We start from the raw sequence: 24,556 nt of genomic DNA on the forward strand, positions 1-24,556 counted from the left end.
GTCCCCAGTGGCGCTGTCCACGGTGCTGATTCTTTTCCAACTCCACCTGGTCCATGGACCAGGGGATTTTATCTCGTTAAAAACAACCACCACCACCATCATATACAGTATTAGCGGTCAGCCTCGCCTCGCTTGCTCTTTGCGCGCAAAAGCCCTCCGCGTACCCTTAGAAAATGTATGGGGCTTCAGCAGCCAAAGCAGATCTGGAGCCGCCGCCGCCCACAAAACTCCCTTCGGCGCCCAGTGGCGGCGCTCTGTCGAGAAAGGAAGAGAGGAAAGCGGAGGGTCGCTTCAAGCGGCGGCCTCTCGGCCATTGCAGCTCTCTCTCCCCCTCGGCAGCCCGGCTCAGCCCCAAGGAGCTCCAGACCGAGGCCCAGGCGCCAGCGGGGTCTCCATGGCCGAGCGCAGGAGGCGGCGGCGGGCTTAGAGCGGGGCCCCCGGGGGTTGTTGCTGTCTCCGCGGCCGCTGGCTGGGTGAGGAGGGGCTGGCGCGATGTCCGGGTGCGGGATGGAGGCAGATTACCCCGCCTTTGAGAACCCGCTCTGCGGCGAGCTCAAGCACATTTGCAAAAGGATCCGAGAGACCTACAAGGAGATCAAAGAGGACCTGACCCCTTACAAGGATGATCGCTACTACAGGTAAGAGCAGGGGGGTGAAGGGAGCAGCGCGCGGAGGGATGGAGAGGGAAAGAGGGGCCTCTTTATTTTCTAGGGAAATAGCTGTTTGCATCAGTGGTCTGGCCAACCCCTGTTAAAAATGCTTCTTTAAATAAAGCACGTAGGATTCAGAAGCAGCTATTCATTTATGAGCAATCCCAAGGGGAATCCTTATTTGCACGCACTTTGGGGGACGTGATTTGCAAAGTGAAGCCTTCCCACCCACCCCTCCTCCTCCTCCTGCTCCTCGCCGCCTGCGACAGTCTTTTCCCTCTCGCGCCGCCGCTTTCTCAGTACCAAGGATGGAGATGGTGTCTTTCGAGGTCCAGCGTTTCAATATGGCTGCTGGGAAAGGAGAGTTACCTTCTTCCAGCGGAGCTACCCTTTTTGGTTCTTTTGCGATGAGGTTTTGATGAGTGAAAAGGAAAGAGTTGCTTGAGTAAGGAAAAGGGTGAAAGGGAAAGAGTTGCTTGAGTAACCTTCCTGATGGCATTTTCTAAATGTGGAATCTGGGTCTGGGTTCTTCTCGACTCTGATCTTATTCCACCACCACCCTGCCCGGAAAGTCTGAGAGGAATTTCCCCCATCCCACCACCGCCGAAAGAGCCTATGATCCTCTTGTAGTTACATGGGGTTGTAATGTAAATAATCAGGGCTCCACCTTCTCTCCCGTGAGTCCTCAGGATCGACAAAATCACAGGAGCAAGGTGTCCCCCTGAGCCACAAGTCAGGGAATATCCTCTGTGTGGAATTCCATGAAATAGTTGGTTCCTATGCATACTACATGCATTACTGACTAAAGTCTTTGGGGAATATTATTTTTCCATGTGGTTCAGGTTCCAGCAACTCTAGCCATAAAGAAATACAATTAAAAACAACAGCCCTCCTTGTAATACTGGATGAAATCCAGCTCCACTAAATCCAGTGAGAGGTTTGCTGTTGACGTCAATAAAATGAGAATTGCATCCTTTACCTACAGTCTTAGCTCATATCCCTTGATGACAGGCACAGCTCTGTGCATATATATTTTTTTAACTCAGAAGTTAAGTTTCACTGTGCTTAATAGGTATTGTATTGTAAATTACGGGCCTGCTGTATAATAAAAACGGAGATGCAAACCTTAAGAAGTATTATAAAATTAGAAATTAAGTAATAACCAGGTCCAATCTTATGAGCCAGGAAAAACCTGCTTCTATCTGAATCACTGGTGGGAGGCGCGTCACATTTTGCCTTTTGTACTGTCAGGACAGATAAAGGCTATTGGAAGGTTGATTATTAAAACGAACTATTTTTTTATTTTAAATGTGTGTACGTGTGGGGAAATAGAAGGTAAGATTTGAGTGGCGTTGCTGAGAACTAAATATATGCCTCTCTTTCCATGGGAGATAGCTCTGTATGCGTATGTGTGATTGAGAGACCTGAAAACTACAATTCCCATGTCTCCTTGCGAGCCGCACTGCCATGGAACTAACTGCCCTGAGGTAGTTTCGCCCCTGACAGCTTTCAAACTGACAGCCGTTCGCAGAAGGAGCAACGCGCAGGCGCACACCCTCTGTGCCCACGGGCACACTATACTGACAGGCGCTTAGAGGGTGTTTTCCGAGGTGTTGCGGCCCCGCCCCTCCTGCCACGGCTCCGCCCCCTACAGCGCCCAGGAGGCGGAGCTGGCACGTTGGGTGACGCACGCGGAAGTGATGTGCGCAGCTGGCGCTGCCACGGAGCTAGGCGGGCGGGCGGCTACCGCTTAGCTTGGGAGAGACCCGCTGCTGGAGTGGAGGCGGCGCGGCGCAAGCGCAGCATGGATCTGGATCTGTGAGTTTTTGGGGTAGCGGGGTGGGGGGTGAGCCCGGTAGTTGCGCAGGCCGCGGAGGGAACCCTGGCTGATCTGAGCCTATTCCCCTGGCCGGACCACACGGTTGCTGAGCGAGTGTTGCCCCGCCTCACCCGGCGTAATGAGCCGGAGCGTGTAGTGCTTTAGGCACAGAATTTGGAGGAGGAAAACGCTCCTCTTTCCCTGCCTTGTGGGGCTGGCGAGAATGGGGGGGGGGGGCTTAGGCTATACGAGGAACTCTGTCCAACCCAGAGACCTGCTAATAACAGTGTTCCGGAAGCTCACAAGCAGAGCAGAATGGGAACAGCTCCCTTGCTACCTCCCCATTTTAGCTAAATCAGAGCAAGCTGGGAAGGCAGCAGTTCCCCTGAACATACACAGACTGTTTGCTTATTGTGGAATAATCACTGCCAGCCCCTTTGCCTTTATAATTAGTGTTAGAGCCTTGGGTCGGCAGGTGACAGGTGTCATTTGAATATGACACAGACTTTGAGCCGCAGCACTGTTCATTTTAGAAACAAATCATTTGAGGGATGGATCCTTTCCTCTAGCTCCTTTATCACTTAGTGATTGTGAGAGGCAGGGAGAGATGTCTGAGCATGTGTGTCATATTTGCACCACTCATTAAGGCCTTTTGTGCATTTGGGGAGCTGGGTGCATTTGGTGAGCTCAGTGGAAGAGTTTTGCCTCACATCGTCCCCAAAGGCATGTCAACGTAAAGGCTGGAGTCTGGACAGTCGTTGGCTCGAGTTATATTGACATACAAAAGCTAGCTCAAATGTTACAGTGAAGCAGGATAAGACATTTTCAGGTACCACATGTCTTAACATAGGTACCACACATGGAGTCCTGTGTTCAGCTCAGGGTGCCGCAATTTAAGAAGCATATTGGCAAGCTGGAATATGTGCAAAGGATGGTGACCAAGATGCTAAAGGGTCTGGAAACCAAGCCTTATGAGGAACAGTTGATAGAATTGGGTTTTTTACCCTGGAAAAGAGGGGACTGAGATACGATGCATATCTTCAAATTTGTAAAGGGCTGTCACATGGAGGATGGAGAAGCTTGTTTGCTCCTGCTCCAGAGGGCAGTACCTGAACCAGTGGCTTCAAGTTACAAGAAAGGAGAGTCAGTCCGGGAAAGCAGTAAAAGTTGTTCTGGAACAAACTCCCTCAAGAGGTGGTGGACTCGACTTCATTGGAGATTTTTAAGCAGAGGTTGGATGGCCATCTGTCATGTATAATCTAGTTGAGATTCCTGCATTGCAGGAGGTTGGACTAGATGACCCTTATGAGTCTCTTCCAACTCTACACTTCTATGATTCTATAACTTCTGCTATTGCATTTAAAGTGGACTTTTATCAGCAATGAGATGCAGGAGTTTAAAAAGTAGCCGAGACCCTCTCTTCCTGTAGATGAAAGCTTCCCTCAAGCTCCAATTCACACATGTTAAAGAGAAGTGCTGTTCTTTTGCACTCCTTGTTCCTTTAAATGTATGAACTGTCTGAGATAGTTTGAAACTAACTCTTAGTATGACTGCTGTGGTATTTACAAAGTTTGCAAATGTCTTAAGAAATATCTGTTTAATAAGCCGAGTTCAGGGTGCTTCTGATTTTTGCTTTTACTCATACTTCATACAAGTTTAATAAATTTAATAAATAATACCTATTTTCTGCTTGTGATCTTTAGAGAGAATGGAATGATTTCTCTGCCTAATTATCAGAAGCAACTTTATAAAATGTGTGGACAAAAGTTCACAAAATTGGTTTTGGCTCTAAAGTTCTTAAAACAAACATACACAAGCTATGATTCAAGACCACTAAATCATTTCCTTGCTCTCCTTTCAAGGAAACTGACTCTCCTTTTTGTGTTTCCTGCTGAGGACCTGAAGGCTGATTCCTCTGTAAGAAAAGTCAGCTTCAATGTTGGGTTGCTTCTTTATTGCATACTGAATCTCTGCCATAGCAAGCAAGTTAACCAGTGTCTCAAAATGATCATGGCTGTACGAGGTGGTATTACCTTCTGTCCCCAGCAGATTTTCACAATGGCTGCTTGAAAACCAGTGCCGTGCATAAAGTAGATAAGTTTTAGACAACACGCTGGCCTGAAAACTCATGGTACCTGACATGTTCTTCAGGAATTGAGTAATATTTTAGCATTTATATAGTGTTTTAACGTGTTCAAAGAGCTTTACTTAAAATATTGCATAGTGGGTAAGACAGCCTGAGCTACAAACCAGGAAATTCCAGGTTCATAGCTCACCTTGGTCGTAAGCCACTGTCTCTTAGCCTCCGGCCGCTGCCTACAATATGGGAGAAAATAATATTGAATTACCTTGCAGGGTTGTTGTAAGGTTTTTAACAAGATAAAGCATGTGAAGTGCTTTGAACCCTTGAAAGCGCTATACAAATTTCTTTAAATTTTGCTATTAATAGGAATAGTTCTTGTAGCAACCAGAGCAGACTTTCTGGTACACAGCTCAACCTCTTAGTTACTACATTTCAGGATATATGCAGTTGATTTGCTCCACTTGTGATGTGCTCGTTTTAGTTACATGTCCACCTCTACACATCTTCAAGTATGTGGAAGAAGATTCAGATATCCAATAATTAGCGTAAGCGACAGCAAAATCTCTGTGTGTTTTACTTCTGGAGAAAGCTTGATGGTACTGCAGGAAATAAACACAGTAAAACAAATCATGTGAATTGCCTTGAGTCACATTAAAGTGTTATTCTTCACACTTTTCATGCAACATGCAGCCTGACCATAAGCATGTTACTCGGAAGAAAACCTCATTGCCCGCGCACCTCCGGAGAGCAGCTTGAAGCCGCTGAACGGCGGAGGCGCGCCTGGGGCAGCCTCAGCTGCGCCTCTCAGTGGGCGCAGCGGTGCCCCTGGTGGTTTGGCGCCCCGTGCCACCGGTGGCGGTCCTAGAGCCGGCCCTGTGGGAGATGTAGCAAAGTGAGGGAGGTGGACTCTAACTGAATATTGTACTTGTTTGCCAGTGGGGAAACTGGCTGCTAGGTCCAGTGACCTTTTTTTTAAAGGATGCATTTTTCCAGTTCTTTGTTTTTCTATGAAAAAAGGTTCCATTTGATAATTTCAGTACAGTAGTAACAATGTATGGATGCCAACTGCAAATGCAATATTAGGCATATTAGGTGTTTTCAAATTTTTTAGCTTTGTTTCCTAAATACAGGTAAAATAAACATTCTAAATTGGATTACTCTCTGGGGTATCAAAAGGCGTTCCGATGCAGATTACCTTGATTTGAAATTAATTTCCCCTCCCCCAAATCCCACATCACTGTATAGGACACGGTCTTAGAACTTCCAGCTACAGTTTTAAGTCACAAATATGCCTGCTTCTTTATTGATCCTGGGAGAGGTACGGGTGTACTATGCAACTCCTGGTTACATGTGCTCCAACTGATTGCTAGATAGTTCTTTTCTCTTCTCCTCCTTTAAATCTTCTGTTTTCTCTTTCTCCTGCTTCTCTGATGCTGCTGAGTGATGGGGTTAAGACGCCTCTCTCTTTAGGACTGTTGCATCAGAGGTAAATCAAGGACGGTTGAACCTGTAGATATGTTCTGTTCAGTCTAACATTCTTAGGAACAATTCCCCCCCCCCTTTTGTATCAGATTGGATCGTGGCCTTTTGAGGGTGTTGGTTTTCCCCTCTGTCTTTCAATGCACCTTGCAGCTTGACTGGCCTGCATGGCTGATCTGAAGCAGCAATTCTGTAAGCCCTTCTTGCCGTGTATCTCTGCTTTTGTACATTGCAGCCTGCATTGCATGGGAGGAAGCTAACCAAAGGCAGCTTGTGGACTGAGTGGCATTTTGCGCTCTCTAAACTCCGGCTTTGTCAGTATATACCATTTTCTGCCTGCAAGGTATGAAAAAGAGGCAAGCCTCAGACTTGTGCACACCTTGCGTTCCCTACCCTCACTCTTGTCCTGCTGTCCATAAGTGAAAATAAGATATGGACGGCTTACTTATGAGGTAGAAGAAAGTTAATCCGTCGTAAGCAGGGTGTATTGGGATAACTTGCAGGGGAAAGAGGATGTATATACTTCACTTGCTGGTTTCTTTCTGTGATCACCCCAATCATTTCTCCCCGCTCCATTTCTAGGAACCCAATTGGAAGAAAAACCTTGGGTGTCCAAAGGAAAACAGCTTCTATGAGGGACAGTCACACTTTCACTACATGCTTTGCAGTTTGGTTCCTTTGCCTCATATTTGCCACTGCTGAGTTTGAAGATAATTTCCTAGATGATGTTTTTTCCCTCTTTTTGTGAATTGCTATTTATTACACACACAAAAATCTCCTAATTTCTTATCTATGTATTTTGACATGCTTCTCGATTTCCTTGAATACCTGTAATGCAGAAGTGGAAGCATTCGTTCCACAAGGAAAGCATAACTTCAGGAAAGAGTTTCAAAATAACATGTTAGTCCTGTTTTGAGTTCCCAATAGGCTGAATGCTAAAAGTGTCCAACCTGTTATAGATGGGTTAATTTATAGATGGCAAACTGTTTATAGTTTGAAAGTCTGCTCCATAATGTATCTTGGCGTTGCCTTCCTATTGATTCAAGCACAATCTTAATGTCAGTTCATGACTGCATGTGGGAAATGTTGATTCATCCCTCTTGTTACCAATTTGTATTAAGCAGCTGATATCGCGACTACTGCATATCTGTAGCATATAGGTTAGAAAAAAGGTTGCACATACACTTCAGAATTATGACGACTTTGAGAAGATATAACCGATCTTCCACAGATACAAATGTGCCTGCTTGTACCACCTGCTTAGCTATATGTAAAGTTCTGTTATGGGACACACCAATGTATGGGGTATGTGGTCAGAATGAACATGCTGCCAATCTAAGCAGTACTTTACAGCTAGTCCTGGTCCCTGTTGATTCATCTTAATGATACTTGCTCCCAGGTACCGTAATTGTGTATAGGGCTGCAGCCTTTGAAAAAGCCTTCTACTTTCTGATGGTACATTTTATCAAACAAAACAGAGTGTTTTTAACTGGATACTTGGTGTGGGAAACTTGCTAACTTGTTCTTTCTCTCCTTGTTTACAGGTTGGCCCCGATGCGATTGTATACGCTGTCCAAACGCCACTTTGTCTTGGTCTTCGTTGTATTCTTCATTTGTTTTGGTTTAACCGTTTTAATAGGTATTGCAGGTAAGATTTTGCCTTTTCGTTTTAAAATGGTTTTCTCTATTTACTTGCCTCCTATTCTTTCCCATTGTTTTGCTATCAAGACATACAGCTTGAATTTGTGCCCCTTCCTTAGGGTTTTAATGAGTAGCTAGTGGGGGGGGGATTGAAATTTATCAAGTGCTTAAAAGAAGCTGGCACCACCCAAAACTGAAAGGAGCAGAGATCCTGCCCAGCAGCCCCAGCCATGGAGCCATTTTTGACTGCAAGGTTACAAATAAGCCTATGTCTCCATTCTTGCCATACTACCGACTTAGTCCAGAATCTGCGTCCTGAAATTATATTGGACTTAGATTTTAGTAAAACATAGCTGCAGTGTGGTCAAGGACCAGCTTGCTGCTCCTTGAAGCAATTTTATCCAGCCATTGATAGTCCTTTTCAAATGTACTATGTACTGTGAGAAGTGGCTAGTACATGCTTGAGCATTCTACCTTTGGAGAGACATACCTCTCAATTGTGATATCTCAATTTCTTATGGGGACGTTGAATCATCGCCTAGTAAAAGTGATTCTTTTGATGGATTTTTTTCTTAAGGTAATATTTTGATATTCCATCCAAATACCATTTCATTTCTTGGTGATTTCAAATTGAGCTTTTGAACTGCTTAAAAACATTTGATGTGATAGACCCTTTTTATTTGGCTTGATACTTTTGCGGAAAGCAGCCAGGGTCAAACTGCAGTTCTTGAGACATTTCAAAACATTTCCGAGGGTGTGGACAGGCTGCTTGGACGAGTGAAACCAACCACCTATCTCCTTGATCCGCCCATCCTGGCTTATAAAAGCTAGCCGGGAAGGGCTGGGCGATGGGCTTTGCGGGTTGGTGAATGCTTCTCTCTGTGAGGGAGCCCTCGCCGACCCGCTGAAAGAGGCGGTTATTAAACCGCTTCTTAAAAAACCATCTTTAGATGCGGCCAATATGGCCAACTATCGCCCAGTCTCAAATCTTCCATTCTTGGGCAAGGTGATTGAGCGAGTGGTTGCTGAACAACTCCAGGCACGCCTGGAAGAAGCGGACCATTTGGATCCCTTCCAGTCAGGATTCAGGCCTCATCATGGGACTGAAACTGCCTTGGTCGCACTGGTTGATGATCTCCGGTGGGCTAGGGACAAAGGTGAGAGCTGTTTCCTAGTCCTGCTGGATCTCTCAGCGGCTTTTGACACCATCGACCATAACATCCTTCTGGACCGCCTAAAGGGGTTGGGAGCTGGGGGCAGTGTTATACAGTGGTTCCGCTCCTTCCTCCTGGGCCGTGTTCAGAAAGTTGTGGTGGGGGGGATGAGTGTTCAGACCCCTGGGCTCTCACTTGGGGGGTGCCTCAGGGTTCTGTCCTCTCCCCCATGCTTTTTAACATCTACATGCAGCCGCTGGGAGAGATCATCAGGGGGTTTGGGCTGGGTGTTCATCAGTATGCGGATGATACCCAGCTCTACCTCTCTTTTAAATCAGAACCAGTGAAGGTGGTGAATGTCCTGTGTGAGTGCCTGGAGGCGGTTGGAGGATGAATGGTGGCTAACAGATTGAGGTTGAATCCTGACAAGACAGAAGTACTGTTTGTGGGGGACAGGAGGCGGGCAGGTGTAGAGGACTCCCTGGTCCTGAATGGGGTAACTGTACCCCTGAAGGACCAGGTGCGCAGCCTGGGAGTCATTTTGGACTCACAGCTGTCCATGGAGGCGCAGGTCAATTCTGTGTCCAGAGCAGCTGTCTATCAGCTCCACCTGGTGCGCAGGCTGAGACCCTACCTGCCTGCAGACTGTCTAGCCAGAGTGGTGCATGCTCTAGTTATCTCCCGCTTGGACTACTGCAATGCGCTCTATGTGGGGCTACCTTTGAAGGTGACTCGGAAACTACGACTAATCCAAAATGCGGCAGCTAGACTGGTGATTGGGAGCAGCCGCCAAGACCACATAACACCAGTCTTGAAAGATCTACATTGGCTCCCAGTACGTTTCCGAGCACAATTCAAAGTGTTGGTGCTGACCTTTAAAGCCCTAAATGGCCTCGGTCCAGTATACCTGAAGGAGCGTCTCCACCTCCATCATTCTGCCCGGACACTGAGGTCCAACACCGAGAACCTTCTGGCGGTTCCCTCGTTGCGAGAAGCCAAGTTGCAGGGAACCAGGCAGAGGGCCTTCTCGGTAGTGGCGCCCGCCCTGTGGAACGCCCTCCCATCAGATGTCAAAGAGAAAAACAACTACCAGACTTTTAGAAGACATCTGAAGGCAGCCCTGTTTGGGGAGGCTTTTAATGTTTAATAGCAAAATAAAAAAATTCCTTCAGTAGCACCTTAAAGACCAACTAAGTTTATATTTTGGTATGAGCTTTCGTGTGCATGCACACTTCTTCAGATACCAGGTATCTGAAGAAGTGTGCATGCACACGAAAGCTCATACCAAAATATAAACTTAGTTGGTCTTTAAGGTGCTACTGAAGGAATTTTTTTATTTTGCTTCGACTCAGACCAACACGGCTACCTACCTGTAATGTTTAATAGATTACTGTGTTTTATTTTTCTGTTGGAAGCCGCCCAGAGTGGCTGGGGAAACCCAGCCAGATGGGTGGGGTATAAATAATAAATAATATATTATTATTATTATTATTATTATTATTATTATTATTATTATTATTACTACGCTGTCATCAATTGCAGCTCCACAGTCCTTATATGTGACAGTGGCATTGATGTACTTGTATCTTAGGGATGGCACTGAAATTGAAAGCAAAAGCCCATGCAGACCACACTTTTGGGGAAGTGATGGACCATGTTTTACATATTATAAGTAAATGTTGGTGAGGAAGTTGCACAGCAAATCATACCCAAATGTGTGTGCTTTCGTAGATTTGCTTCTTTGCCCCTAAGTCTTCCCCAACTTCATCCATTTTTTAAAAGTCTCCCCCCCCCCCTGACTGTTCCCACAGGACCCCTTCTATGATTATGTGATACGAAAAGGTTTTTGCCACACCCAGACACCCAATTCCCCCAAAATGTGCCTTTAAAAAACCCTATATTTTTAACTGAATTTAATAATGAATGATAAAAAAAATCATTCAAAGGCAAGTTTGAGAATTGCACTTCTCACCACAGCCACTTTTACACTTTGGCCACGAAACTTAAACATGCACCCTTAGGCCATCAGAGTGCGGCCACCAGGCCCCTAAAGGTGAGCCACTCCTGGCACGTCATGATGCGACTGAGCTACAGTGAGCCTCAGGCTTACTTGCTCCCCTGTCTCCATTCAGCACAGCCATAGAGGAAATAAGTTCAGAAGCTTTCACTTCCAGTTCTAATTTCTCATTACTGAATAGATATTATCCTGCCCTCCAAATAAGATTCACTAGGGAGTGTGATCCTGTCCACAATAGGTTGATCACCGCTGATTACCTATTCTCTTATCGGCTGGGGTATTCAAATGTTATTTACATATTTAGTACAGAGACTAGTCTACACTGAAAACACTTGTTGAAAAGAATACAAACTCTGAATTGAATACAAACTCTGTTGAAAAGAATACAGACTCTGAACTTGAAGACAGTATCCCGTAAGCTTCTTGCGTGCAATTCTAAACGCGCATACTTAGAAGTGTCTTGTAATGGAATTTCCTTGGTATACTTAGGATTGGAGTGCCGCTTTCAGTGAATTTCTATTCTCTGCTGAAAATGTGTAGTTAATAGTTTTGCTGCACTTCGTTACAGTCTGAGCTACATTCCATCATGTAGAATTGCTCTCAAGCACCATATGGTACTTTGTACTGTGCTGAAAGGGTGGACCTGACCTTTGATATTGTGGTGAAACTGTTGATGCTGTAGCTTCTTTATCCATATTCTGTTATGTTGGCAGACTGGTTTATTTGAGCCCAATTTACTGATATACATAGTTTACTTTTAAAGAGTTCAGTAGCAATAAAGGATGCTCCAGCTGTTTTTTTTTAAAAGAAAAATACTTTTTTGAGACTTCTGTCTCTTAAAACAAGATGAGAATCTGGACTGTAGCAGAATGAGAGCTCAAAGGCATAGCTGTGGGTGTGGCATGGAAGAGCAGGATTTTCTGCAAGGCAAAGATGAGTCCACATATTGTGGTTGACAATCCCAGACTGCCCTTCAGACATAGGGGGACAAGGTCTTGTCTGAGATCACGCCATGTTCAAGATCCAAAGTCATTGGGTGGTGGTGGGAGTTCCTGTGGTCCCCCACCCTCTGAGCTAGAAAGTGAGCTGAGGGGCTTTCCCTCTTGCATTGAGTCCCAGTGACAGTTGGAAAGCACTGAGAAATCTCTCTGCATTGGGGAGGGCCCCTGCATATTTTCCAGACCCAGAGAAGGGCTGGGGAATCTGTGGCTTTCCAGATGTTGGACTAAATGTTCAGATGTTGGACTGTCCAGATGTTGGACTAAAACTCCCATGAGCCCTGACCATTGTCCAGGCTGGCTGGGCTTGATGGGAGTTGGTGTCTAATAGCATATGGAGGAATACACATTCCCCAACGCTGATACCGAGATGACATTTAGCTATCATGGCTAATAGATATTGATAGACCTGTTCTTCACCCACCAGAGGAAACAATTTATAGAAAGCTACTATACTGGGGGGAACTAGGCTGGTACCCTTTTCACTGGCATATCGCTGCCTATGTGCATGGAGTGTGTTTTAAAAGTGGGAGGACCATTCAACCCTCCACTAAAATGCCCCCTAAAGTAGAACAGTCCGTGGCTATGTAGTCTATAGTCCAGTTTTGTTCTGTGGTGAGCTGTATGTCTAAAGATCTTTTGAAGTCTGTAGTGTGTGGTAATGTGAATGGGGAACTTGACTCTGAGTCCAATTGAATTCTATGAGCAATGTAGATAAGAAATCATCTCTTAATTTTGATGCATGTGTAAAACAGGAGCCTCTGTGTAATTTAGCATTTTCTATCTGTCTACCATGCCTGACATTTTCAGCTAATAACGGTTGTCATTAAAAATTTAGGCTACAATAGGTATTCACATATTGAGCCCATGTCTCTGTCTATTGTATAGGTCCCAATGTCATTGAACCCTTTCAAGTGAAATCTCAGTTGAATAATGGCTCCAAGGTAAGTCTTTTTATACTGTTTATATATTGTGCATGCTTGTTCTGACACACAAATATTTCAGGGTGGGATTCACCTAACAAGCCCTGTCAGTGGGAGCCCTGCACAAGGACTTATGCTTGTGCAGTGGGGCTTTCCTGAAATTGCCCCCTGAAATTGGCTCCGAGAGGGAGGTTGGGAGAACCCCCAGAACTGTGTACCGTTGGAGCAGAGGGAGAGTCATTTCACCTGGCAAGCTGGAACAATAGGAAGAGCACAACATTGAATTTCACACGTAGCCTCAAGTATTTGGTGTATTCAACATAATACTTCCTGGGTCTGTGGGAGTTTGCCTTAGGACTTCTTCCATCAGCTCTTGAGCTGGTCATGTTACATGGGGCATTTTCAGGACCCTGTGGAGCGAAGCAGAACCTAGACTGCAGACCTTGTGTAGGGTGTGGGGTTCAAAGGTCATCTGCAGGTAGCCATACTGAACAGTCTAATCTCAATGATATCAACAGAGGAGCCCCTTTTTTGGATTTCTTATACCACAAGATATGGATGCTCCTCCTAGCTCCTGCCAGAATAGTGATGAACAGAAAAGAGAGGCATGCATTTGCCTAAGAACTGATTGATAGCACTTTTTCATCGTGTCCTGTTTTTTTTTGCTGTGCCTTATAAGAGTTCCTTCACTTTGCTTTGCTATTCTAGAAAACACTGTGAACAAGAAGGCAGTATCTGCCCCTTTCCTGCAACAAGCATTCTAGCTGTGCTGCATGTTGATGAGGAAGGGCCATGATTCAGTGGCAGAACACATTCTATGCATGCAGAAGGTCCCAGATTCAACCCCAAAAATAGTCAGTTAAAGTTCTGATGTAGCAGTGCTTGTAAGATTTCTGCCTGTCTTCTGGTAGAATAGATTGGCCTGCATCCAGTCCTTTACTCTGCTCATGCACTGATTTAGAACACCCACTGCCTCGTCTGGATTTGATGAAAGGGAGAGAGAAAGCTGGGTGTAATCCACATATTGATTGCACCACACCTCAGTCCATATCTCCCAATAACCCCTCTTGGAGTTTATTATAGTTATGAAATAACATGGAGGGTAAAATGGAGCTCAGTGGAATCTCATAGTATAACAACCTCACAGACAAAACTTGCCCACAAAACCTGGAGAAGCTAATATAGTAAAATGAATGACTGTGGTTTAACTTTTGCTTCCATTTTGTTTTAGATAAGGCCATTTAATTTAAGTTCACCGCCGTTATCTACTTATAATCAGCAGTTATGGCTGACATGTGTAGTAGAGTTGGACCAACATTTTGGTAAGTCTTACTTAGCTTATATGATTATATTAATTATGTATATATCAACTATATATGGAAATGGGTATATATTGCCTGCCTGTACAATGTGAGGTCACCAGGACAGCTAAAAGGAATCAGTGCTTCACACAGTGCATAGTTAAACAACGCAATTTGTTACCACAATGTAGTAGCTTCAGTGAGCTGTGGTTATTGAGGGTTGGAATGTACTTCATCAGAATCCATTCAATATAGCTTATAGATCGTAGCATCTGAACGGACTTTTGTTTTGTTTTTTTTAATTTCAGATAACAAATGGAATGGCTTGAAAAAAACCTTCAATATGCTGGTTACAATAAGTGGTGTAATAGAGAATGCAAGCGTCAGGTATTTCAACAAGGAACTTCACAACCGAACAAGGACACTGAACTGTGCACAGGTAATGCCAATGTACCATTTCTTACAGATGAGCTATTTCTGTGGTTTAAAAGCATGATAGAGAGGTGAGGCGAGGTGAGGAAGTATCTCTGTTGGTGAAATCCATAAACAAAATAGCAGTTAATGTATTTGACCCCACATTCAAAACATTGCATTTCGAGAAGCAGTCATGGGCAGTAATTATATTGGAGGTCCTAGAAAACTGTTGGCAGACAGTCAAAACAAAATAAAAAATCCTTCCAGTAGCACCTTAGATTTTTATTTTGTTTTGACTGCGTCAGACCAACACGGCCTACCTGTTGGCAGACAGGATTGACTATATTATATTAGGTGGTTGAATTTTTTTATTCTAGTTTCTTGTTAACAACAAAGTGAGGAATTGCAGAGAGCATGTTTTAGAAGTATGAACCTCCAGATCCTCTTTCTGGAATCCACAAATCAAATCAAGGTTACAACTGTTAACGATCTGCTAATCAACAGTTTCCCTGTTTGCTCTGTTAGTTTTACTTGAAATCCAGTGGTCACAAAGCAGCACTTCTGTTGAATGCAACTAGAAGTCCCAGATGAGTCTTTATTCTTCCTTTGCCTTATGAGCTTAGGGCAGCTGTGCTGTTACAAACAGCAGAGAAGTCTAAGGGAATGTCATGCATGAGGACAGGGATACCCTAACTGAATTTCGCCATTAAATCAATTCTGATATGCTAACTCATTTATTGCAATGGTGGCCCAACCCTAAATGACTCAAAAGCCCAGAAAGAAAGAAAAACTGATTGTAGTTGGTGTGCGTATGGTGTTCTCACTGTTGAATTTCTTTCCCTTTCCTTCCCAATTTCCCCTCTTCCAATGTGTGCTCCTAGCAATGTGCTGAATTTATTGTGGTCCATCTTGGTTATCTGAACTACACTCGCTATGAGATCACTGTCGCCTTTGAAAACCTTCCTCCAATCAAGCATTACAATTTCACAGTAAGTGAAGTAAAGGCAAACATAGAATGAAAGTGTAGTTTTAACTGTAAATCTTTGTGTTGACTGTAATATTAAAGGGCACATTATTTCCCCTTGGAGTTTCAATGGCTAGACCTGCAACAAATACTGGCACCAGTGCTAAATCCAGAACATCACACTGATAAATAAATGAATGAATAATAAAATACCGAATGTAAACCATTATGACTGATGCCATCTACATTCCTTTAGCTTTTTCTTGGTTAATATTCTAATTTATTTCTTTCAGTGGAAAACCTATAACTCAGCCTTCTCTCAAGTGGAAATCTGGTTCCGATTTGTCTTTGTGGTCCTTACTTTCATCGTCACAGTGAGTGTCGATTATTCAGTTTTATTTTTGTATGAGATGTGGAAGTTGCTCTGGTAGGGAGAGTTCATTGCTAGAGGGATGGAAGGATAATGGCCAGAGACATAGGTGGGATACAAAAGAGGGAGCGCTACGGGATAAGAAAAGTGAAGTGAAAACAAGGAGAAATGTAAGACACTGAGATGTTCCTCAGGGCCAGCTCTAGGTAGACCCCTGCCGGCCTGCCAGGAGGGCGCCCCGAGCTGCGCCCGCCCGCTGGCTGGCCGGTCCGCCGCGCAGCTACGCGCTGCACCCACCCACCCACCGCACTGGGAAACAGGGCGGGAGGGCGCCGGAGAGATCGCGCTGCGCCCCCCCCGCCACCGCGCTGAGAAACGGGGCGGGAGGGTGCCGGAGAGATCCGGCGCACCACGGCGCCAGGGGTGCTTAAGACGGCATTGGATGTTCTGGTATGCGATGCCTCCCCAACATGGTTTGAGGTGGTCCCTGTTCACTGAGTTTTGTGGGCACTGTTGTTATCTTGGGGCTGCATCAGCCAACCTATTCTCTGAAGTGCAATAAATCCTTGCAGAACTTGCTGCCTAGTATAGCCCTTGTGCCTCAGCTTACATTCTGCCGCCGTTCTTCCTTTTTTTATCTGAAGACAAACGGGTACTGCATAATCTTCGCTGATTTTTTTTTTAATGTTCCTTTGCAGTGTCTCTTTGCACACTCCCTGCGCAAGTTCTCTATGCGAGATTGGGGAATAGAGCAGAAGTGGATGTCCATCCTCCTCCCCCTGCTGTTGCTTTATAATGGTATTTAAATGTATTACGTCATGCTGTGATCGGCTCCTGGGGCCATGCTTTAGAAGGCAGATTCTCCCCCACCCACCTCACATAAGTGAGATTGGGGAGGAAAAGAAAAATAAATAAATACAAGCCCCTTTCTTTTGAAATAAGTTTGGGGAAGAGCAGGATCCATGCGATGCCCTTGTGCTCGGAGAAGGACTTTTCACCCCTCTGCAATTTTTGCCAAATCCCTCTGGTGGTCCCCCACCCCCCAAAAAAAACTTCTGGCAGTTGAATTTTGGGGGCACTGGATACTGCAGGGGGCTGGCAAAAATCACCCCCTCTTCTGTTAGCAGAGGCACCTGCTGGTTAAAAAAGCCTTTTGTGTGAGGAGAAGTGTACCAGTTGGATTGCACTCAGGGTCAGCATGGGAGAATTTCAGTTCTAGCTTTTAAAAATAACTATTTATCCTCCCTTTCCACAGTTAGGTGTCCAAGGCAGCCAGCAAAGGGGGTTTAGGAATTTATTATAAAAATAAAATAAATACAATGGTTTAGAATGTATAAAACAAGTGGCTGAACAACAAGGTAAAGGCCTGTTTGAAAAAGCCAAAATTCTTTCCCTGCTGGCTAGAGTCCATATGAGAGGGAGCTAGACAGGACTCCTTAAGAGAGGATTTGCATAGTCTGGGTGCAGCCACTGAGAAGGCTCCGTTGTATCGCAACTCTGACACACAATTAGGCTGCGAGAGAGTGCCCAAGTGCAGAGTGGAACAACATTTTCCGTGGTTGTCTTCTGATGCTTTTTCTTTTGTTGCAGATCCATTTTTCCCCCTCTCGTTCCTAATCAACAGTTGGTTTCCTGGAATGCTAGATGACCTCTTCCAGTCGCTGTTCTTGTGTGCATTGCTGCTGTTTTGGCTCTGTGTCTACCATGGGATCAGAGTGCAGGTCAGGAGGAGGCACCTATTTCAATGCTACCTACATTCTGCCTTTCACACTTATCTCTTCCTCTGTGCATATGTGTGTGCGCGCTTTACTGCTTTTTACTGAGTAAACACTCATTAAGTCACCTATTAAAACCTATTCCAAATAAGCAGTTTTGGAGAAATCTTGAACCAAAGGAGTCAATAACGTTCCTAAATGGTCTCACTTGTCAAAGAGCAAGTTAAACTTACTTTATTTGTAGCATTTTTAATCCTTCCCTTCCTCCACTGAACTCAGAAAGCTGTAGTTCAGCCTCTCTCCCCCTCTCCCAGCCAAGTAGATGAACTTTATGAATTATCCCCCCCCCCTCCCTTGCATGCACTCCTGAAAGGGCTTTTGATCCAAGCGGATGCCTTTGTAAAGAAAAGAAAAGGGAAGGTGATTCTCCTTCCCATTACAGTCCCCAGCATCCTAACAGAGCACAGCTCCAGAGAGTTGTGGGACCCTCCAGAACAGACTAGAAAGAGGTTTGGGGGCCAGTATGAGGAAGAGCAGATTGGTAAATATTGCCTCCCTGCCTCTTAGTGCAGCCATCTGCTGAATCACATGCCCCTTCATGTGTGCAGCAGCCCCAGTTTGGATTCCACCCAGAAACACTGTGTGAGTTTCTCATAATTAAACTATTTGTTGCTGCTGTCCCTCAGAAAAACGCACAGCAATATTTCACAATATTGTAAATTAACTGATGTCTGAAAGCCAAGTTTAATATTCGGAATTTACTCTTTTCTTTGTTAGGGCGAAAGGAGGTGCATAACATTCTATTTTCCTAAACTCCTTATTGTTGGTCTTTTGTGGCTGGCTTCTGTTACATTAGGAATATGGCAGACGTGAGTAACCTCTTTCTTTTCCTCTTTCCTCTTTCCCCTTCTCTGATCACTAAATAGCCTTGAACAAGAAAGCAGGATTTTTTCAATAGTTCCTATCTTTTGCTTTTCCTCTAGTAAAAGCAAAGACTAAGTCCACCATTTGGAGATTGTAAAGCACATGTTGAAACTGCAATATTGGGAGATAGCTTTGTATCCTGAGATCTGACTAAAGTCTTCCTTAGCGGCATAGATTATTCAGTCTGTTAGCATATGATCAGAATATGAAGTCTTCCTATTACATAGAGAGAGCCCACTTTCCTTGTAGTTGAGGTACCCTCTGGAACAGATTGAGGGAGTCCAGGAACCTTCATGGTAAGCAAGAATCACTGAAAATTCTCTCCCTCCCCTATTCCGTCAAGGAATTATTTTCTTCCATGGGTAAGCACTGCATTGGATACTCAAGAAGTGGCAAACGTTATTCAGCTTTGAGTAGTTATAGGATTTTAAAACATTTTTCTAGTGCTGTGTGTATGTATATTTGAATATGTTGGTTCCAGCTTTCTCAGTTCTGCATAAATAGGGAACATGATTACAAACTCAAATTGGAATCAATTTTTTCTGGCTTTTTCTTGGAAACTGTTGGGAACACTAGTAGAGAGAGTCTAAATCTGTATCTTATCAAGCTGAGGGGGAAGAAATGGCCGTTTTTTTTTAACATGTTAGTTTCTATGGATTTATTTTTAGTTTTATGATACGTAGAAATTCTTACATTAAATAGTCTTGTTATTATAATTTTTTAGTGTCAATGAACTACGTGACCCAACGTACCAGTATGGGATTGACACAAACAACTTTCAGGTAAATTAGTGTGAACAATCCTTTCTGCTTATATGAGAAATGCTGTGTGGATTATCAGATTTTGAAAAACACTGAGCTATTTTGATCCGTCTGTCCAGCTGATGTCCTATGTTGACACAACTGCAAAACGATAGGTAACAGGCTGTCACTTAAATATTGGTTGTAGCTTTGCTTACATTTAGTTTCCAGGGACGACTTCTGAGATCCCTGGAAGAACCTTCACCATTTAAGTGGTGAGAACCCACTTTAATTCAGGGTTAAACTTGAAATTGTTACATGTAAGATTCCCCTGATCCCAACAAACACCTACCAGCTTTGTAAAAACCATTTCACACAGATTATTGTAATTAGGAGAATCTCACATGTAACAAAATCAAGTTTCTAAAGGGCTGTCACATGGAAGATGGAGCAAGCTTGTTCTCTCCTGCTCCATAGAATAGGACCTGAACCAATGGATTCAAGTTACAAAAAAGGAGATCTTACTAAACAACAAGAATAAATTTTTGACTGTAAGAGCTGCTTCACGCTGGAACAGACTCCTTCTGAACATAATGGACTCTCCTTCCTTTGAGGTTTTTAAGTAGAGTTTGGATAGCCGTCTTCCAGGGATGCTTTAGTTGATATTCCTGCATTGCAGAGGTTGAACTCTCCCTTCCAACTTCCCTTCTACAATTCTATTATTCTAATTTTGTTGCCCACTTTTGTAAGCTATAACTCTTTGTTGGTCATCAGTTATATCTTTCATTTAGATTCTTAGAAGTCCAATTGCTCTTTCTAAGATCACGTGAGGATGTCTTAATACAATGCAATAAATATTGGGAGATAATTGTATTAAGAGAAAATGAAACAGAACAGGAAAAACAAAGTGATTTATAAAGTCACTGTTCTCAGCTTCTTTTAAAAACAAATGACCACCTGTGCACCAGGTTTGCAAATCAGGGGAAACACATAGAGCAGGCATCCCCAAACTCAGCCCTCCAGATGTTTTGGAACTACAACTCCCATCATCCCTAGCTAACAGGAACAGTGGTCAGGGATGATGGGAATTGTAGTCTCAAAACATCTGGAGGGCCGAGTTTGGGGAAGCCTGACATAGAGAAACAGGATTGATAGCACAACATCCCTGTGTTTAGCCTGACCAGCATTTTGGAAATCATGTAAAAGTGTTCTTATCCGAGAAGCATATAGTGACTGGGATTAAGTTTAGCCATGGTTATTCAAGTGTAAAGCCTTTCATCTAAAGCCACTCTTGCCTGAGTGAAAGGCTGGATATGCACCTTTGACACTGGAGACATATATTTTAGGGCCCATCCCATTCTCGTGGCTGTAATATGTTTTAACTGTATTTGATACTGTATTTTTACATTCTTGTTAAGCTGCCCTCAGACCTCATCATGAAGGAAAGGAAAGAAATGTTGTCATAATCACCATCAGAATAATATTTTTAAAACTTTTGTATATATTTTTGTAACAGGGTATGAAAATCTTCTTCCTTGTGGTGGCAGCTGTGTACATTTTGTACCTTTTGTTCCTGATAATCAGGGCATGCTCAGAACTCCGAAACATGCCCTATGTCGGTAAGCTCTGTTCTGTGCCAGTCATGGTTGCTGCGTGGCAATGTTCTTCCAGTGAGATATTTGTGTTCACTTTCAGATAACCATTTTTCTTCTCCTTTCCTCAGATCTCAGGCTAAAATTCTTGACCGCATTGACATTTGTAGTTCTCGTCATTAGGTAAGATATTAATTCTTTTCTGAAAGGTGCTGGATACAGAAATCATTCTGCTGAGGTGCAGATTAGCATCTTACACATTTCTGATAAAGCACATACAGTCAAACCTTGGATCCCAAACGCCTCTGTTTTGGAACGTTTTGGGTCCTGAACGACAAAAACCCAGAAGTAAATGCTCCAGTTTTCAAATGTATTTCGGAAGCCGAATGTCCAACGTGGCTTCTGCTTGAGTGCAGGAAGCTCCTGCAACCATGCCTCAGTTGCCGAACATTTCAGAAGCCGAATGGGCTTCCAGAACGGATTACGTTCGACAACCGAGGTTTGACTGTATTAGAAGCCGATAGATTATGCTTGGCATATATACATGTAATATTTTTTGGTTTTTACAAACCACTTAGACTGTTTTGGTATTAAGTGGTATATAAATATATGAAATAATAACTTCCATTGGCACAATTACCACATCCGTCCCACAACTGCATCCCTTCTCATGCACTCACCTTTTGAGGATCTGGGTGTTCCTGTGCATTGACAGTAGATTTAATTAGGAAGGCTAACATTTGCCCTAAGGGACACGGTTGGCACTGTGGTCTAAACCACTGAGCCCAGGGCTTGCCAATCGGAAGGTTGGCGGTTCAAAACTTCTATGGATTCAAACTACAAGAAAGAAGATTCCACCTAAACATTAGGAAGAACTTCCTGAAAGTAAGAGCTGTTCGGCAGTGGAATTTGCTGCCAAGGAGTGTGGTGGAGTCTCCTCCTTTGGAGGTCTTTAAGCAGAAGAATGCTTTGATGGTGTTTCCTGCTTGGCAGGGGGTTGGACTGGATGGCCCTTGTGGTCTCTTCCAACTCTATGATTCTTCTATGACTCTATGAATCCCCGCGCCAGGGTGAGCTCCCGTTGCTCGGTCCCAGCTCCTGCCAACCTAGCAGTTTGAAAGCATGCCAAAAAGTGCAAGTAGATAAATAGGTACCACTCCGGCGGGAAGGTAAACAGCGTTTCTGTGCGCTGCTCTGGTTTCGCCACAAGTGGCTTAGTCATGCTGGCCACGTGACCCGGAAAAACTGTCTGTGGACAAACTTCGGCTCCCTTGGCCAGTAAAGCGAGATGAGCGCCACAACCCCAGAGTTGTTCGCGACTGGACTTAACTGTCAGGGGATTTTTACCTTTACCTTTGCCTTTTTAACATTTGCCCTAGCACTAATTTACTGTTTCATTTAACTCTGGTTAGAAAGTGAATGACAAAATGTTGAGCGGCTTTTTGGTTTCTTCTCCCTTAACTGCAGCATCGTTATACTTTATCTGCGTTTTGGAGCCCAGGTTCTGCAAGACAACTTTGTGGCTGAACTGTCGACCCATTATCATAATTATATCCTTTTATTGTGACATCGTGGTACTGAGGTGTTTCAGCCAAGCTGTGTATGTCAGGCTGTTTGAGGGATTAGCATACTGTAGTTCCCTATATAATGAAGGCCATCGGCTGCACAGGGTGTTGCAAAGCAATGGCACATCCACAGAAGAGCCCCTCTCCTGCATCCCAAGCAAACATAGCTCAGATGTTGGTGGCAGGTGAAGGAGAGCCTCCCTATGTGATCTTAGTACAGTGTTTCTCAACCTTTTTTGGGCCACGGCACACTTGTTCCGTGAAAAAAATCACGAGGCACACCACCATTAAAAAAGTTTAAAAATTTAACTCTGTGCCGCCCTATATTATAATTATGACTGTATGAAACACTTGCCAAATATTGCTTTCCGGCGTGTCAGTGTTGTGTATTGGCGGCCGCCAGGCTCGTTTGCACTGAGCTTTGGGAAAGAGGAGGAGAAATATTGCTTTCCGGCGGGTTAGTGTTGTTTATTGGCGGCCGCCAGGCACGTGACAATGCAAATCGCCCTTCTCGTCGCCGCACGTCGCGGCACACCAGCCAGCGTCTCGCGGCACACTAGTGTGCCACGGAACAGTGGTTGAGAAACGCTGTCTTAGTAGACAGGCTGGCTTTTAGCTTTTTGTATGTTGGGGCAGCTTTGAACATTAGCACTGCTTTCGTCTGTGACACTACCTATAGGTGAGGCAGCTGTAAAGCAGATGTGACTTTTAAATCTGGAGGTAACTTTTTCCTGGATGTTTTGCTAGGGTTTTGACCTTGTCCAGGTTAGCTGCCTACATAGGCCTTAATGTGGAGAATGACATTTTGTGTGCTGCAAGGTGTGCACCTTGAATTGTTTTGCTTGATATCCTTGACCGTTACCACCTGCAGAATTCCTATCGTTCTACGGCTTATTGAACTTCTATTTATACACATTAGCCTTTGTATATTCACCATCAAAAAATGCCCTGTATGGTAAGTTGGCCTCAGTTCGGCTTTTGCTTTTTTCCCTCTTTTCCCGCCATATTCTATTCTATTGAAAAAAGGTTGCATGTCATACTATTGTGTCCCCATCCCCCCCCATGTCATACTATTGTGTAAAATATTCAGGTATTATCTCTATTTGGATTTAAACCCTAGAGCAGGCATAAGAAACTTGTGACTTTCCGCATGTTGTCTTCAAGCTCCCATCACCACTCGCCATGCTGGCAGAGTCTTGCTTCCCTCCATGGTGCTCCATAAGAAGACGTATTCCCCTCCTCCCAAAAATGCTCGGCTTGTGGTCTCTCTTGAAAGACTCATTTTGACTATCAAAAGCTATCTGAAAGTTCAAGTGAGCTGAACTGGAAAGGTCCTATAATAGAGAGATATCTTGTTAAGTGAACTTTTCCTTTGCAAAACCTTTCAGAGTCTCAGTTGAAAGATAACCCTGCCTTCTCTATGCTGAACGACTCAGATGATGATGTGATCTATGGGTAAGTAATGTAAGGCTTACTGTACAGTAGTAGTATTAATTTAATATTTTTTCTCATATTCTACAAAATATAAGCCATGGAGGTTTCCTTTTAAAAAGGACTGCCCTGTCACTGGTGATAGTTGTATATTGGAAGCAAATGATGAAGAATCTAGTACTTGTGGCAGGAATAATATGAGGTCAAACATTTTTTAAAAGCTTCCATTAGTTCCCTCATGGAGCTTAAGTGGCATATGTGCTCCCTTGCCCCATTTATCCTCATGGCAACTTAGGTTGGCCTGAGAGAGTGTGGAAGGCCAGTAGGTCTCTTGTGAGCTTCGTCGGCTGAGCAGTGATTTGAAATCACTCCCGCAGGAGGCAGAGATGGCCACCAACCAACATGACTTTAAAAGAGGATGAGACAAATTCATGGAGGAGAGGGCTATCGATGGCTATACTCTGCCTCCACAGTTGGAGGCAGCAATGCTTCTGAATACCAGTTGCTGGAAACCATGTGAGGAGAGAGTACTCTTGTGCTTGAATCCTGCTTGCTGGTTTCCCACAGTCATCTGCTTGTCCCTGTGAGAGCCTGGTTCACAGCAGGCTCTTCTTCTGTTCTGCTCCCAGTGTGCTCACTTATGACTAACATCTCTCTATAGCCTCTGTGACCACAGAGTCTTATAGCCACAGACTTGGTTATGAGAGGGCTCCATTCTAGGGAGCGAGGTCTGAATTTGTGAGATAAGCCACGTGAGTGAAATGCATGTGTGGCAG

General features: G+C 44.2%; 1 protein-coding gene across 3 annotated transcripts in view; it reads left to right on the forward strand.

Moving 5' to 3' along the window:
* The first annotated feature begins 256 nt into the window (after positions 1-256).
* Positions 257-24,556, forward strand: part of TMEM181 (transmembrane protein 181) — a 32,074-nt gene continuing 7,774 nt past the window's right edge. The window contains exons 1-16 of one of the 3 annotated variants that reach the window (XM_035108640.3): positions 257-638; positions 7,576-7,679; positions 12,730-12,785; positions 13,996-14,086; positions 14,374-14,504; positions 15,361-15,468; positions 15,737-15,817; positions 16,512-16,611; positions 17,404-17,534; positions 18,306-18,397; positions 19,177-19,234; positions 20,709-20,811; positions 20,916-20,967; positions 22,252-22,334; positions 23,215-23,304; positions 23,738-23,804. In XM_035108640.3, the coding sequence (XP_034964531.2) occupies positions 493-638; positions 7,576-7,679; positions 12,730-12,785; positions 13,996-14,086; positions 14,374-14,504; positions 15,361-15,468; positions 15,737-15,817; positions 16,512-16,611; positions 17,404-17,534; positions 18,306-18,397; positions 19,177-19,234; positions 20,709-20,811; positions 20,916-20,967; positions 22,252-22,334; positions 23,215-23,304; positions 23,738-23,804 (1,493 nt within the window). In that variant the 5' untranslated portion in view covers positions 257-492. Of the gene's footprint in view, positions 639-2,314; positions 2,469-5,998; positions 6,039-7,575; positions 7,680-12,729; positions 12,786-13,995; positions 14,087-14,373; positions 14,505-15,360; positions 15,469-15,736; positions 15,818-16,511; positions 16,612-17,403; positions 17,535-18,305; positions 18,398-19,176; positions 19,235-20,708; positions 20,812-20,915; positions 20,968-22,251; positions 22,335-23,214; positions 23,305-23,737; positions 23,805-24,556 lie in introns of those variants that run through there. The other 2 variants (XM_060272787.2, XM_088667340.1) reach the window with 2 other exon arrangements.

This window comes from Zootoca vivipara, chromosome 3 (genome assembly GCF_965207765.1).
Source record: "Zootoca vivipara chromosome 3, rZooViv2.hap1.1, whole genome shotgun sequence".
Classification (NCBI taxonomy): domain Eukaryota; kingdom Metazoa; phylum Chordata; class Lepidosauria; order Squamata; family Lacertidae; genus Zootoca; species Zootoca vivipara.